This window comes from Salmo salar, chromosome ssa28 (assembly GCF_905237065.1).
Source record: "Salmo salar chromosome ssa28, Ssal_v3.1, whole genome shotgun sequence".
NCBI lineage: Eukaryota > Metazoa > Chordata > Actinopteri > Salmoniformes > Salmonidae > Salmo > Salmo salar.
This window is the reverse complement of record NC_059469.1, coordinates 28950089-28968089: the sequence shown is the minus strand read 5'-3', so window position 1 is coordinate 28968089 and position 18001 is coordinate 28950089. Positions and strand designations below refer to the sequence as shown.

General features: G+C 39.7%; 1 protein-coding gene across 1 annotated transcript; it reads right to left on the bottom strand.

The window, feature by feature from the left end:
* Positions 1-16679: 16679 nt before the first annotated feature.
* Positions 16680-17964, bottom strand: LOC123731418 (hexokinase HKDC1-like). Its single transcript, XM_045709991.1, has 4 exons — positions 17693-17964; positions 17341-17486; positions 16919-17038; positions 16680-16769 (listed from the first exon to the last, which is right to left on the bottom strand). Exons 1-4 carry the CDS (start codon positions 17730-17732, stop codon positions 16680-16682), a joined length of 396 nt encoding a protein of 131 aa, XP_045565947.1. The 5' UTR covers positions 17733-17964.
* Between the last annotated feature and the right edge of the window lie 37 nt (positions 17965-18001).

Here is an 18001-nt window from a genome sequence, read left to right as displayed (position 1 = left end):
ATCTCCACTCCAAAATTAAATCTAGAATCGGCTTCCTATTTCGCAAAAAAAGCCTCCTTCACTCATGCTGCCAAACATACTCCCGTAAAATTGACTATCCTACCAATCCTTGATTTCGGCGATGTTATTTACAAAATAGCCTCCAACACTCTACTCAGCAAATTGGATGTAGTCTATCACAGTGCCATCCGTTTTGTCACCAAAGCCCCATATACTACCTACCACTGCGACCTGTATGCTCTCGTTGGCTGGCCCTCGCTACATATTCGTTGCCAAACCCACTGGCTCCAGGTCATCTATAAGTCTTTGCTAGGTAAAGCCCCACCTTATCTCAGCTCACTGGTCACGATAGCAACACCCACCTGTTGCACGTGCTCCAGCAGGTATATTTCACTGGTCATCCCCAAAGCCAACACCTCCTTTCCTTCCAATTCTCTGCTGCCAATGACGGAACAAATTGCAAAAATCTGAAGCTGCAGACTTATATCTCCCTCTCTAACTTTAAGCATTTGCTGTCAGAGCAGCTTACCGATCACTGTACCTGTACACAGCCCATCTGTAAAAAGAACACCTCATCCACATGTTTTTTTTGTTGCTCTTTTGCACCCCAGTATCTCTACATGCACATCATCATCTGCACATCGATCACTCCAGTGTTAATGCTAAATTGTAATTATTTCAACACTATGTCCTATTTATTGCCTTACCTCCCTACTCTTCTACATTTGCACACACTGTACATAGATTTTTCTATTGTGTTATTGACTGTACGTTTGTTTATGTGTAACTCTGGGTTGTTGTTCTTGGTCGCACTACTTTGCTTTATCTTGGCCAAGTCGCAGTTGTAAATGAGAACTTGTTCTCAACTGGCCTACCTGGTTAAATAAAGGTGAAATAAAAATAAAATATACTTCAGAATTTAGAAATAGTGAAAGAAGAACAGGTTGACGGGGGAAAATGTGTGTGTGTGTGTGTGTGTGTGTGCGTACGTAACGTTAGAGAGAGTGTGAGAGAGACAGAGACTGAAAGCATGATAGAGAGAGGGCTCCAGCACACCTGCTGAACTCAATCATCGCTTTACAATTTTAAAGACAATGAAAGCAGATCTGTTACCATGTTACTATTCACAGAAACCTAAATCCACTAGGCTTGGGTTTTCCATCAATACTAATAAAACAGGGAATTCATTCAAAATGTTAAAACTTGGTATTACTCAGCTATAGTATACTATAGAGGGTGAGGTGTGATTGCATGCATATCCAATGTGTAACACAGACACACAACCAACCAACACAGTCTTCATAAACATAAAGCGACTTCCTGTCAGTGGCAGTTTCAGTTAGAATCACCATGGTGACAACATAAATGATGTTTACACAGTAGATAACGGAGAGGAAATGTTCCTCCAAAGAGCTGGGATGAGTAGGAATTCACACTGAGCAATAGAATGGGATTTTGATCATGTGCAATGTATGAGTCACGTTTTATGAGGTGACCATTCAAATATTCACTTTATTTTACAGCCACACATAGAGTGAACAGTTTGAACCTGGTGGGAAGAAAATCACAATAATAAATGTGTCCCCCTATGCTGGGGTATTCATTTTAGATTATTTTTTAAATGTATTATTATTAGATTTGAGATTTTTTACAGAAAAGTTGAAACACGAGAAGTAATACTGTAACACAAATCATTTCATTATGCTTGTATTGTCTATTGTCACATAAGTGATTCAGTTTGAGTGGTCTACAGAAGAAAGGTCAGTGGTGTTCATCAACAAAACATCTTCAGGCAATGTTGTGAATAAGCCATGTACATCAGTTTTCATACAAGTTATCCAGCTCCCAACATTTCTATCTATCACACAGCTAATGCCTTATGTTCCTGTCCAATAATCCAATTAACAAACACTCAGTACGGTATTAAGCAATGGCTTCAGTTGAATTTGCTTTGTTCAGCTAACTATAATGCACATTCATGACAATCCTAGCATCTCCCTCCACTTAATGAGATAGTTGAGTGATACGTACAGTAGGATGTGGTAAAATATCTTCATCATCTCTCACTTCGTCTATCTTCAATCTCTTCATGTTCTCCGTGGTTGAAGGAAAAAGGAAAGTCTTCTCCTCAATAAGATTAGGTAATCTCAACGTAAATCAGTGCTACCAACTTGTTCCTCCAGATAGGATTGGCCGGGATTTGAGAGAGGGTGATTCATTATATAATCAAATGGTGACTATGCTACTTTGCCGGGCCCAGTGTGTCTGCAGTCCTTCAGAATCACATATCTATGCCGATTCCCCTTGTGATACTGTATTTCTGACTGAAAGCTCTTATTGTTACAACATTAAAAAAACAAGAATACTGAATGAATGCACCCAAATATCTTCAGCCAAAGGAGCAACAAAGGCTTCATTAAATCTTCCAGACACCTTGCCTCTCTTTAGAAATGCACAAAGAAATCACAGGTTGAACCAATGCCCTCTAAGGGACCTTCACAATTCTTAAAATAGCCATAATCATCCTATACATTGAGGGGGGCATGTACAGTATGTCAGTACATAGTGCTGTTTATATGCTGGTTTTGCGAGTGTGACCTACAGCATGCAGCAGCCCCTAAACCTGAATGAGCTGAATCATTAACCCAGGAGGCTAGGTTGCTACTAGGACAGAAAGGGATTACCGTGAGCAAGGTTTTCCCTCTACTACTGTGTATGGTTTTATGACATAGCATGCAGCAGCCCCTAAACCTGAATGAGCTGAATCATTAACCCAGGAGGCTAGGTTGCTACTAGGACACAGAGGGATTACCGTGAGCAAGGTTTTCCCTCTACTACTGTGTATGGTTTTATGACGTAGCATGCAGCAGCCCCTAAACCTGAATGAGCTGAATCATTAACCCAGGAGGCTAGGTTGCTACTAGGACAGAGAGGGATTACCGTGAGCAAGGTTTTCCCTCTACTACTGTGTATGGTTTTATGACGTAGCATGCAGCAGCCCTGGTTTAACTCTTCCATTTAATCCCACTAGGGGTCTAATTTAGCCAACATACAGTTGAAGTCAGAAGTTTATATACACCTAATACATTTAAACTCAGTTTTTCACAATTCCTGACATTTAATCTGAGTAAAAATTCCCTATCTTAGGTCAGTTAGGATCTCCACTTTATTTTAAGAATATGAAATGTAAGAATAATAGTACATAAAAGCTGAAATAAATCATTCTATTTATTTCATCACATTCCCTGTGGGTCAGAAGTTTCCATACACTCAATTAGTATTTGGTAGCATTGCCTTTAAATAGTTTAACTTGGGTCAAACAATAAGTTGGGTGAATTTTGGCCCATTCCTCCTGACAGTTGTGGTGTAAATGAGTCAGGTTTGTAGGCCTCCTTGCTCACACACACTTTTTCAGTTCTGCCCACAAATGTTCTATAGGATTGAGGTCAGGGCTTTGTGATGGCCACTCCAATACCTTGACTTTGTTGTCCTTAAGTCATTTTGCCACAACTTTGGAAGTATGCTTGGGGTCATTGCCCATTTGGAAGACCCATTTGCGACCAAGCTTTAACTTCTTTACTGATGTCTTGAGATGTTGCTTCAATATATCCACATCATTTTTTTCCCTCATGATGCCATCTATTTTGTGAAGTGCACCAGTCCCTCCTGCAGCAAAGCATCCCCACAACATGATGCTGCCACCCCTATTGTTCACGGGTTGGGATGGTGTTCATCGGCTTGCAAGCCTCCCCCTTTTCCTCCAAAAATAACGATGGTCATTATGGAAAAACAGTTCCATTTTTGTTTCATCAGACCAGAGGACATTTCTCCAAAAAGTACGATCTTTGTCCCCATGTGCAGTTGCAAACCGTAGTCTAGATTTTTTATGGCGGTTCTGGAGCAGTTGCTTCTTCCTTGCTGAGCGGCCTTTCAGGTTATGTCAATATAGGACTCGTTTTACTGTGGATATAGATACTTTTGTACCTGTTTCCTCCAGGATCTTCACAAGGTCCTTTACTGTTGTTCTGGGATTGATTTTCACTTTTCGCACCAAAGTACGTTCATCTCTAGGAGACAGAACGCGTCTCCTTCCTGAGCGGTATGACGGATGCATGGTCCCATGGTGTTTATACTTGCGTACTATTGTTTGTACAGATGAACGTGGTACCTTCAGGCGTTTGGAAATTGCTCCCAAGGATGAACCAGACTTGTGGAGGTCTATAATTTTTTTTCCTGAGGTCTTGGTTAATTTCTTTTGATTTTCCCATGATGTCAAGCAAAGAGGCACTGAGTTTGAAGTTAGGGCTTGAAATACATCCACAGGTACACCTCTAATTGACTCAAATTATGTCAATTAGCCTATCAGAAGCTTCTAAAGCCATGACATCATTTTCTGGAATTGTCCAAGCTGTTTAAAAGCACAGTCAACTTAGTGTGTGTAAACTTCTGACCCACTGGAATTGTGATACAGTGAATTATAAGTGAAATAATCTGTCTGTAAACAGTTGTGGGAAAAATTACTTGTGTCATTCACAAAGTAGATGTCCTAACCAACTTGCCAAAACTATAGTTTGTTAACAAGAAATTTGTGGACTGGTTGAAAAACTAGTTTTAAGTGACTCCAACCTAAGTGTATGTAAACTTCCGACTTCAACTGTAATAGGGGACATTCCAATGTTGTAACACAGGATATGAATAAAAATGAATCACTTTACCTGACTGTGTAATTGAATTCTACAGGAGGTGACAATTGAATATAGATTTGGAAACCATTGGTAAGTGTCAATATGTCTTGCTCAACACATGCTAAATACTAAGAAATTGGGTTTCCTCAAGTGTTCTTTGGGAAGGGTGATGGTTCGATGACCCAAAGAACCCTTTGAGTACTTGAATGGTTCTTTGCAGTTCAAAAAAATGTTCTTTCCTCTTTTAGTGATAATTCAAATGTAGGGGTGGCGGCTCATTGGAATATTTTGGGACATGGTTTGAGCACTGCTCTTTTTGTGCAACCATGAGTGAGCGTGTCATTCCAGTTTATCCAATCTGTTGTGTTATGCAATTATTACACGTTAGATATAAGACGATGGCCAGTAATGGTGTCTTGTGAAAGACTCACAAATGGCCTTAACAAAGAGCTGCAGTTAGTTTCAGAACGAGAGGAAAGAAACAAATCAGTCCTAAATAAATACAAATGATTTGCTAAACCCTAAACCTCAACAAAATCTTGTAATAAATAATGTGGAAACAGAGCAAGTTGAGGTGACTAAACTGCTTGGAGTAACCCTGGATTGTAAACTGTCATGGTCAAAACATGTTGATACAACAGTCGCTAAGATGGGGAGAAGTCCGTCCATAATAAAGTGTAGCTCTGCCTTTTTAACAACACAATCAACAAGACAGATCCTACAGGTCCTAGTTTCTTGGACATGGGCTACTGTTCAGTCATGTGATCAGGTGCCCAAAAGAGGGACTTCGGGAAATTACAATTGGCTCAGAACAGGGCAGCACGGCTGGCCCTTAAATGTACACGGAGAGCTAACATAAATAATATCCATGTCAATCTCTCATGGCTCAAAGTGGAGGTATTCGGTATTTTATTAGGATCCCCATTAGCTGTTGTAAAAGCAGCAGCTACTCTTCCTGGGGTCCACACAAAACATGAAACATGACATAATACAGAACATTAATAGACATGAACAGCTCAAGGACAGAACTACATACAGTTAAAGTCGGAAGTTTACATACACTTAGGTTGGAGTCATTAAAACTCGTTTTTCAATCACTCCACAAATTTCTTGTTAACAAACTATAGTTTTGGCAATTCGGTTAGAACATCTACTTTGTGCATGACAAGTCATTTTTCCAAAAATTGTTTACAGACAGATTATTTCACTGTATCACAATGCCAGTGGGTCAGAAGTTTACATACACTAAGTTGACTGTGCCTTTTACACAGCTTGGAAAATTCCAGAAAATGATGTCATGGCTTTAGAAGCTTCTGATAGGCTAATTGACATAATTTGAGTCAATTGGATGTGTACCTGTAGATGTATTTCAAAGCCTACCTTCAAACTCAGTGCCTCTTTCCTTGACATCATGGGAAAAATCAAAAGAAATCAGCCAAGACCTCAGGAAAAAAAATGGTAGACCTCCACAAGTCTGGTTCATCCTTGGGAGCAATTTCCAAACTCCTGAAGGTACCACATTCATCTGTACAAACAATAGTACGCAAATATAAACACCATGGGACCATGTAGCCGTCATACCCTAGAGATGAACGTACTTTGGTGCGAAAAGAACAACAGCAAAGGACCTTGTGAAGATGCTGGAGGAAACAGGTGAAAAAGTATCTATATCCACCTTAAATCGAGTCCAATATCAACATAACCTGAAATGTCGCTCAGCAAGGAAGAAGCCACTGATCCAAAACCGCCATTAAAAAAACAGACTACGGTTTGCAACTGCACATGGGGACAAAGATCGTACTTTTTGGAGAAATGTCCTCTGGTCTGATGAAACAAAAATAGAACTGTTTGGCCATAATGACCATCGTTATTTTTGGAGGAAAAAGGGGGATGCTTGCAAGCCGAAGAACACCATCCCAACCGTGAAGCACGGGGGTGGTAGCATCATGTTGTGGGGGTGCTTTGCTGCAGGAGGGAATGGTACACTTCACAAAATAGATGGCATCGCGAGAAAAGAAAATGATGTGGATATATTGAAGCAACATCTCAAGACATCAGTCAGGAAGTTAAAGCTTGGTCGCAAATGGGTCTTCCAAATGGACAATGATCCCAAGCATACGTTCAAATTTGTAGCAAAATGGCTTAAGGACAACAAAGTCAAGCTATTGGAGTGACCATCACAAAGCCCTGACCTCAATCCCATAGAAAATTAGTGGACAGAACTGAAAACGGCATGTGCGAGCAAGGAGGCCTACAAACCTGACTCAGTTACACCAGCTCTGTCAGGAGGAATGGGCCAAAATTCACCCAACTTATTGTGGGAAGCTTGTGGAAGGCTACCTGAAACGTTCGACCCAAGTTCAACAATTTAAAGGCAATGCTACCAAATACTGATTGAGTGCATGTAAACTTCTGACCCACAGGGAATGTGATGAAAGAAATAAAAGCTGAAATAAATTCTTCTCCCTACTATTATTTCATATTCTTAAAATAAAGTCGTGATCCTAACTGACCTAAAACAGGGAATTTTTACTAGGATTACATGTCAGGAATTGTGAAAAACTGAGTTTCAATGTATTTGGCTAAGGTGTATGTAAACTTCTGACTTCAACTGTACATACATCTTTTTTTATTTTTTTTTACAAAAGGCACACGTAGCCTAAATATCAATACATACACACAAACTATCTATTCTAGTCAAATAGGGGAGAGTCGTTGTGCCGTGAGGTGTTGCTTTATGTTTTTTTAAACCAGGTTTGCTGTTTATTTGAGCAATTTGAGATGGAACGGAGAGATTGAGAGATTGACTTCATCACTACTTGTTTTTGTAAAAAGTGTAGACATGCTGAATGCACCGAGGTGTCTGTTTAAACTACCAGCATACAGCTCAGACACCCATGCATACCCCACAAGACATGCCACCAAAGGTCTCTTCACAATCCCCAAATGAAGAACAGACTATGGGAGGCTCACAGTACTACATAAAGCCATGGCTATGTGGAACTCTATTCTACATCAGGTAACTGATGCAACTAGTACAGGTATTCCCAAACTGGGGTGCGCGCAATGCCGTCGGGGGTACACCAAATAAAAAAATATAGTCCATTTATATTTTCCAACTGGGCTATACATTTGGGTGAGGTTTTTTTCTTGCCCGAGTAGCCTTGTTTCACTGCCAAAAATAAAATTAAACCATCTAGTATTCAGCGAAATAACAACAAAATGTCAAATACAGCTAGCGTAGTCAAATAATTAACATCCAATCACATTAACCGTTACTCTCTCATGTGAATTCCACTAACAGTCCGTATGTAGCCAAACGTAGCTGCTGCTCATTCCGTTTGCTCGAAAATTGATAAATGGTTAAAAAAAAGTAAGGCCCGCATCCATAGAGACACATACCAGCTCTACTGGTAGTACTGCTACTACCAGCAGTACTACACCTGCACCTGTCCATGACAAAAGTTGTTCTGCTTCCACGAGCACATCCAATGCTAGCATCAGTAATTCTACATTTGTTGTTAGCACAGCTAGCATGGACACTGACAGTTGTGAATCTGATGCAGCCAAAGAGCTACTGCCCGCTTACCCGGGAAAGCACCGAACAACAGACAGGGACATCGAAGAGGCGCAAATATGATGAGAACTACATTGATTTGGGGTTCACTTATATTGGGAGTAGTGCCTTTCCTCAGCCACAGTGTGTTATATGTGTAAAAGTACTATCTCACAACGCGATGAAACCTTCACTCTTGCACAGACATTTAGAAACAAAACATGCCAATTTGAAAAATAAGCCACGGGAGTTTTTTGAGCGAGAATTAAGACAACTTTCGAGTAGTAAGATCTATAATACCATAAATAAGAAGGGGCTAGAAGCGTTTTTATGTGGTGAGCTATATGTCCGTTACATTTTTGGGAGGGCCAATTAAGGAAGACATCCTCTTCTGCAAACCACTGGAAACCAGTACAACAGGAGAAGATATTTTTAAAGTACTGGAAAGCTTTGTGACATCAAATGGACTTTGGTGGTCAAGATGTGTTGGTATCTGTACTGATGGCGCAAAAGCCATGACAGGGAGACATAGTGGAGTGGTAACGCGCGTGCAAGCAGTCGCTCCCGACGCCACTTGGGTCCACTGCAGCATCCACCGAGAGGCTCTTGCTGCCAAAGGAATGCTTGACAGCTTGAAAGACATTTTGTACACTACAGTGAAAATGGTTAACTTTGTTAAAGCAAGGCCCCTGAACTCTCGTGTATTTTCTGCACTATGCAGTGAAAGGGCAGCGACCACGTAATGCTTTTACAACATACAGAAGTGCGCAGGTTATCAAGGGGCAAAGTACTGACGCATTTTTTTGAATTGAGAGACGAGCTTAAAGTTTTCTTTACTGACCATAATTTTCACTTGTCTGACCGCTCGCATGATGATGAGTTTCTCACACGACTGGCCTATCTGGGTGATGTTTATTCTCGCCTGAATGATCTGAATCTAGGATTACAGGGACTCTCTGCAACTATATTCAATATGTGGGACAAAATTGAGGCTATGATTAAGAAGTTGGAGCTCTTCTCTGTCTGCATTAACAAGGACAACACACAGGTCTTTCCATCATTGTATGATTTTTTGTGTGCAAATGAACTCAAGCTTACAGACAATGTCAAATGTGATATAGCGACGCACCTGAATGAGTTGGGTGCGCAATTACCCAGGTACTTTCCTGAAACGAATGACACAAACAACTGGATTCGTTATCCCTTTCATGCTCTACCTCCAGTCCACTTACCGATATCTGAACAAGAAAGCCTCATTGAAATTGCATTCAAGTGGTTCTGTGAAAATTGAATTTAAATCAGAAGCCACTGCCAGATTTCTGGATTTGGCTGCGCTCAGAGTATCCTGCCTTGGCAAATCGCGCTCTTAAGACACTGATGCCCTTTGCAACCACGTACCTATGTGAGAGTGGCTTCTCGGCCATCACTAGCATGAAAACTAAATACAAACACAGACTGTGTGGAAAATGATTTAATACTGAGACTCTCTCCAATACAACCCAACATTGCAGAGTTATGTGCATCCTTTCAGTCACACCCTTCTCATTAACCCGTGGTGAGTTTACAGGCTTACAATGATGGCAAAAAACAACATTTGAGAGTGCGCTGACCCTGGTGCTAGAGGGGGTACGCAGCTGGAGGTTGAATGTTTGAAGGGCTACGGGACTCTAACAACTTTGGGAACCACTGAACTAGTAGAATCAGATTTGAAAAACAGATAAAAATACACCTTAAGGAACAGCAGGGACTGTGAAGAGACTCACACACAGGCACAGACACACATACACATGATTAGGCACGCACTCTACACACACGTACACATGGATGTTGTATTGTAAATATGTGATAGTAGCCTGAGGGAACACTAAATGTATAGGGTAAAGTGTTATGAAATGTAATGTTATGTAATATTTTAAACTGTATAACTGCCCTAATGTTGTTGGACCCCAGGAAGAGTAGCTGCTGCCTTGGCAACTAATGGGGATCCATAATAAATACAAACATATATTGTCGGGACCAGGTGTGAGTTTTACTCCTGACTACATGTTGTCAAGGTCTGGACTAGGCCTGCGGTTCAAACTCATAAAAGACACACCCTCACATTATGCCCATGGTGGAATCCACGTCATCTTGGAGGGCGGTCCAAATGATTAGCCAAGCAAGGGTAGTCGGCTTTGCGAGTGTACAATTATGTTCACTCCGGGGCTGAAACTCCCCATAATTCAATTCGCGACGATTGTACATCCGCTTAGAAAAGTCTGCGAAAACTTAAAAACAACATCAATGGAGAAGTCAACATACAAGTGTAAGTAAAAACGAATGCAAATAAATTACAAATTGTGCTAATAATGCACATGACGGCACAAACACGTCTCGTAAAAAGTAAATATGTTTTTGGTTATCTTTCGGAAATTGTAGAAATAAAACATATTCCTTCTTCAGAAGTTCCAGCTAGGCAGGCTAACGTTAGTTAGCTAATTGATTTGCAAGCTATCACACAGTAGGCGTATATTAATAATTATATATGTAATATAAGTAGACATGCACTCATATTTGACTGTAGTGCATATAAAGCATCCACAAGCTACCGGTGGCTGAAAACACAATCATCGCGGGATGAAGGTGTGACGAATTTCCAGCCAATGGTGGTCCTTTTAAAAATCATTATTTCCTCCCTCGCCTTGCAAGCGTATGCTTGTCAGACGTCATGATACGTCATCAGAAGTCTCCACTTAATTTGAGGGCTGAGGGGATAGGGTGTGTCTTTTTAAGTGTTTGGACTGCAGCCTTCGAGTTAGTTTGACTCCTGACCACATGTTGCCCCTAGAGGGTTGATTCGTCTTTCCTTGCTGTGTCTCATCTGACCAGAAATATTATATCCTCTTCTTTCGTTATACCAATAAAACGACACAAGTATAATTATAATCCTGTGAAATCGAAAATTCCGTTGCCCCTGGAGACTACTCACTGTGGATGCAGCTTGTAGAGCGTTCCGTTCACCCCCACAGTGATGTTCATTTGGTTCGGCCCACAGTTCTATCGGATTGTATCGACAACGGTGGCCACCAGGCGGAGACAATGTACCACACACACTTCCCTTTCTCAGAGGTCCCCAGCCGGCCTCTCTGGGAGGAGAAGATTCAACTGATTAAGTTACAAAATAAACTGGATAATATATATAGATTCAATAAACTGGATAATATATATTGATTCAATAAACTGGATAATATATAGAGATTAAATAAACTGGATAATATATAGAGATTCAATAAACTGGATAATATATATAGATTAAATAAACTGGATAATATATAGAGATTAAATAAACTGGATAATATATAGAGATTAAATAAACTGGATAATATATAGAGATTAAATAAACTGGATAATATATAGAGATTAAATAAACTGGATAATATATAGAGATTAAATAAACTGGATAATATATAGAGATTAAATAAACTGGATAATATATAGAGATTAAATAAACTGGATAATATATAGAGATTAAAAGCAGGAGACATTATTAGATCTAGGAAAAAATGGATTGAGGAGGGAGAACAGAATTCATCCTATTTCTTTAGACTTGAGAAATGTCACTCTACAAATAACACTATCCACAAGTTAAACATTGATGGTGTTATTACAGATGACCAAAAATGAATTGCTAAATATTGTAGCAATTTTTACAGGAAATTGTATAGCTCTACGTACTGTCAGGAATCCACAGATATGTTTTTTGACTCACTGAATAATGTTCACTCTATCAGTGACACAGAATCTAAACAGTGTGATGAACCCATCAACGTTGAAGAGATTATAGAGTCTATCAAACATCTAAAGAACAATAAATCACCAGGTGTTGGTGGAATTACTTCAGAATTTTACAAATAATTTTCTGAACAAGTAGCTATTTGAAGTGTTGAGAGTGTTTTTAATAATGTTCTCCCTCCTACAATGAGTCAGGGGTTAATAACACTGATGCCTAAGCCTAAAAAAGAAGTGCTGCTCATCGATAACTGGCGTCCAATTTGTCTTCTTAATAATGACAATAAGATATTAGCCTTACTACTTGCAAAAATAATTAAAGAAGTCCTGGATGCAATCATTGATGAAACACAGTCTGGCATTATGAGGAACAGACATATTTCTAACAATATCAGACTAGTATTAGACCTACTTGACTACTCAGACCTAATAAACGAGGATAGCTTCATATTATTTGTAGTTTTTTATAAAGCATTTGACACAGTAGAGCATCAGTTCCTCTTCCACTCTCTTGAGAAATTTGGCTTGGGGATTTTTTTCTGTAAGGCTATTAAGAATCTCTATACATATGGCAACAGCTCTATCAACTTGAAATATGGCACCTCACCTAGATTTGAGTTAAAGAGAGGAATTGGGCTTGGTTGTACTATCTCTCCATATCTGTTTTTATTAATCACACAACTTCTCACAAATTCTTTAAATAATAGTACTGTACAAGGTATTTCCAGAGCTGGTAAAGAAATTATAAGCCAGCTGGCTGATGATACTACACTTTTTCTGAAAGACGCTAACCAAATTCCCATATCGATCAATGTGATACAATCCTTTTCCAAAGCGTCTGGTCTATATCTTAACATGAATAAATGTGAACTCATGGCTGTCAAAGATTGTGTGACACCTTCAAATTATGGTATTCCAGTGGTAGAAGAACTTACAGTTGAAGTCGAAAGTTTTACACACACTTAGGTTGGAGTCATTTAAACTAGTTTTTCAACCACTCCACAAATTTCTTGTTAACAAACTATAGTTTTGGCAAGTTGGTTAGGACATCTACTATGTGCATGACACAAGTAATTTTACCAACAATTGTTTACAGACAGATTATTTCACTTATAATTCACTGTATCACAATTCCAGTGGGTCAGAAGTTTACATACACTAAGTTGACTGTGCCTTTAAACAGCTTGGAAAATTCCAGAAAGTGATGTCATGGCTTTAGAAGCTTCTGATAGGCTAATGGACATCATTTGAGTCAATTGGAGGTGTACCTGTGGATGTATTTCAAGGCCTATCTTCAAACTCAGTGTCTTTTTGCTTGACGACAAGGGAAAATCAAAAGAAATCAGCCAAGACCTAAGGAAAAAATGGTATACCTCCACAAGTCTGGTTCATCCTTGGGAGCAATTTTCAAACGCCTGAAGGTACCACGTTCATCTGTACAAACAATAGTACGCAAGTATAAACACCATGGGACCACGCAGCCGTCATACCGCTCTGGAAGGAGATGCATTTTGTCTCCTAGAGATGAACGTACTTTGGTGCGTGGTCCCATATCGGAGGAAACCGATACAGAAGTATCTATATCCACAGTTAAACGAGTCCTATATCGAAATAACCTGAAAGGCCGCTCAGCAAGGAAGAACCCACTGCTCCAAAACCGCCATAAAAATGCCAGACTACGGTTTGCAACTGCACATGGGGACAAAGATCGTACTTTTTGGAGAAATGTCCTCTGGTCTGATGAAACAAAAAAAGAACTGTTTGGCAATAATGACCATCGTTATGTTTGGAGGAAAATGGGGGGGCTTGCAAGCCAAAGAACACCATCCCAACCGTGAAGCACGGGGGTGGCAGCATCATGTTGTGGGGGTGCTTTGCTGCAGCAGGGACTGGGGTACTTCACAAAATAGATGGCATCATGAGGAAAGAAAATTATGTGGATATATTGAAGCAACATCTCAAGACATCAGTCAGGAAGTTAAAGCTTGGTCACAAATGGGTCTTCCAAATGGACAATGATCCCAAGCATACATCCAAAGTTGTGGCAAAATGGCTTAAGGACAACAAAGTCAAGGTATTGGAGTGGCCATCACAAAGCCCTGACCTCAATCCTATAGAACATTTGTGGGCAGAACTGAAAAGGCCTGTGCGAGCAAGGAGGCCTACAAACCTGACTCAGTTACACCAGCTCTGTCAGGAGGAATGGGCCAAAATTCACCCAACTTATTGTGGGAAGCTTGTGGAAGGCTACCTGAAATGTTTGACCCAAGTTAAACTATTTAAAGGCAATGCTACCAAATACTAATTAAGTGTATGTAAACTTCTGACCCACTGGGAATGTGATGAAAGAAATAAAAGCTGAAATAAATCATTCTCTCTACTATTATTCTGACATTTCACATTCTTAAAATAAACGGTGATCCTAACTGACCTAAAACAGGGAATTTTTACGAGGATTAAATGTCAGGAATTGTTAACCTGAGTTTAAATGTATTTGGCCAAGGTGTATGTAAACTTTCAACTTCAACTGTACATATTTAGGCATAACCATTATTAAGGATTAGAAGTGTAGAGGCTTACTCCATTTTAACCCTCTTATTAAAAAACGCAGAAGAAACTAAATCAATGGCTAAAGAGGGACTTCATCTTTAAAAGGAAGCGTCCTAATAACCAAGGCTGAAGGTATCTCTAGACTAACATATGGCGCTCCAGCTTTATATCTTGATAGTAAAATAAGCAAGGAGATAGACCAGATGCTTTTCAACTTTCTGTGGAGAAACCGTACTCATTACATTAGGAAAACTGTTGTAATGAACACTTATGAGTATGGTGGGCTGAATTTTCTGGACTTTACTACCTTTACTACTTTTAAGATCAATTGGATAAAACAATTCCTAAGAAGATCCACTTCTATGTGGAATTTTATTCCTCATCATGTCTTCTCTACTTTTGGTGGCCTTAACTTCATGTTGTTTTGCAATTATAATATTGACAAAGTTCCAGTGAAACTTTCTGCTTTTCATCGGCAGGTTTTCTTGTCAGGGTCCTTAAATTCTGCTTCTACATTTTCTCCACACAGATATTATATATGGAATAATCGTGATACATTGTATAAAAATTCTTATTTGTTTTTAGAATATTGGTTCTGAAATAATATCCTATTGGTGAGACAACTGGTAAATGCAGAGGGTTTTTTACTTAGTTATAAGGAATTCTTATCACTTTACAAGGTCCCTGTAACACCTAAAGATACTGCAATTGTTTTAGATGCCTTTCCCTCAGGTGTTGCTTTATTATTCAGGGACGTGTCAAGACCTGACCCTCAGAGCCTACCTTCCATTAACCCTCAGAGCCTACCTTCCATTAACCCTCAGAGCCTACCTTCCATTAACCCTCAGAGCCTACCTTCCATTAACCCTCAGAGCCTACCTTCCATTAACCCTCAGAGCCTACCTTCCATTAACCCTCAGAGCCTACCTTCCATTAACCCTCAGAGCCGACCTTCCATTAACCCTCAGAGCCTACCTTCCATTAACCCTCAGAGCCTACCTTCCATTAACCCTCAGAGCCTACCTTCCATTAACCCTGTTGACTCATCAGTAGGAAAGATGTGTTTCTCTTTAGGTCCATTCAACAAGAGCGATACGAACCTTGTTTCAGCAGGATGTTGTATACCTTATGTCATACCTTATTGGAATGGATTTATTGTTAATATCTTTTGTTAAAAAGTTTGGATGTTGCCACACATGCCTACTTGTTAACAAAATGAAGGAAGTTTCTTTTTAAATTGTTCATAAATATTATCCTGCCAACCACTATATGAAGAAGTTTAAGGAAAACATCAACTCAAATTGTTCCTTTTGTAATGACCACCCAGAAACAGTGTTGCATCTTTTTTGGCATTGTATTCATGTAAGGAAACTGTGGCAAGACATCAGTAGATTTATAATTGAACACATTTATGAAGATCTTACACTATTGTGGAGAGATGTACTGCTTGGATTATTTACCTACAATAGAAATAAGCTGAAGCATTTTTATGTAATTCATTTCATTATTCTTTTGGCCAAATTTCATATTCACAAATGTAAATTTACAAACAAAACACCACATTTTCTTACCTTACAAAAAGAAATTGAACTATATTTTAAGACAATTAAATACTCTACTAACAAAAAAGCTGTTAGAATTATAAGTGTATGTATGTCCCTTAAGGTCGTTGTGTAATGTGATATTGTACCCACTAGCCCCGCCCACTAGCCCAATTGTCCTTTGTATATTATGTATATATACACTTGTGTTCTCCGCCATCTCCATGTTTCTCATTTCTTCCATGTAACACACGTTACTCCTTGTCCCTAGGGGGCAGCATTTCACTCTGAGATCATACACATCTCACTGTTTTGTTAGTGTTGTGCAATATAAAATCACCAGGGCTGAGAATAGCTAGGGCCTACATACCAGCAATGAGTCCTATCTCACACTTGGGGTCTTCATATGACCACATCATTGTGCACGCTGTGTCATTCACCACAGCAAGAATATCCAGATCAAATTGCTACAGGAAACAAAATATTACATTTGGCCTATGGATACTTTTATAATTGGCGATAGTATTGTTATTTCCATCCAGACTAGCTATTACACAGCACAGTAGGGCTTGTTCCATTTCACTTACATTCCTTGTTCTTATAAGCTTCTTGCAGCATTTCCACCACATCACTTCCTTCACAGTCTGTGGTCCAGCTAACCAAACTTCCCTAAGGAAGGAAGTATTACAATGGAGAGCGGTTACATACTTGAAAAATAATGGAATGTCTTACCCTGATTAAGCAGACAGGGCATTGAAATAACTGCCATTCTTTGGCATTAAGGTTGCTGATCTTTATCATGACGATTCTACTTTTACCTTATCGATTCCTGTCTGTCTGCAGAGGAAGGAGAAGGTGAAACCAAGCGGGAGGCGAGTATTCTTCATCCCCATGTTGTCCAGAAAATCTGAGATGCACTGGACAATCTGGTTGAACACCTGGAAACAGAGAATTTGTTTGAGTCAGGTTAAGGTTAGGCACCACAGGGGTATCCTGCAAAGCAGGATAAATGAGTTAGCCAGCTAACTTGCCTAAATATTCTGAAATAACATTACTTTTTAGAAAGATAAGCTCGAAATGGGCATGGGCTGATCGACTCAACAATCAAAACACATATCTACGTTTTGATTTCTTAATAAAGCAGAAAATCACTAGTTATTTCTGGTTGTTTATCAAAGTTAGCTGGATAACTCATTGATCGTCCAGTAAATGCCTCAGAGTGGGGCGGTGGCAGCCTCACCTCTCCTGTGCCCTGCATGATCTCCAGAGGGATGGCGTAGATCTTGTTGTACACGCGAACAGACTTGCTTATTCCACTCCGGATCTTCACCACCAGCACCCGGAAGTTAGTTCCTCCCAGGTCCAAAGCCAAGTACTTTCCTCGCTCTGCAATAATAAACGTTGTAATCACTTGAATTTGAATGAAACAACTTCAATCTAATTATATGATTTTAAACAGCAACATCTCATAAACTGTTTCGGTGACGGTTCAGAATAAAGTGTGATAAAGGGTATTAGCATGGTAATAACATGATAATGTTCCGCATTATGAATAACAAGGTAAACCTTCAATCTGTAGCCAGTCCTCTCACCTGTCCCATCAGTTGTCCTGTACACGAAGGAGAGCAGCATTTTAACGTAGGCCGTGCTGTGGGAATCCTAAGGCCTCTTTCTAGGGGTACCTGGGAGGATGGCGGAGAGAGTGAGAAAGAGAGGGGAGAGAAAGAGCAGAAACCTTACACTCTGAATATATAGTCACACAATGACCATGTTTGTCAGTGCAGTTCACACCTACTGTTAAGTCACATGTAAGTGGCTTTTTATTTTTTTATTTCACCTTTATTTAACCAGGTAGGCAAGTTGAGAAAAAGTTCTCATTTACAACTGCGACCTGGCCAAGA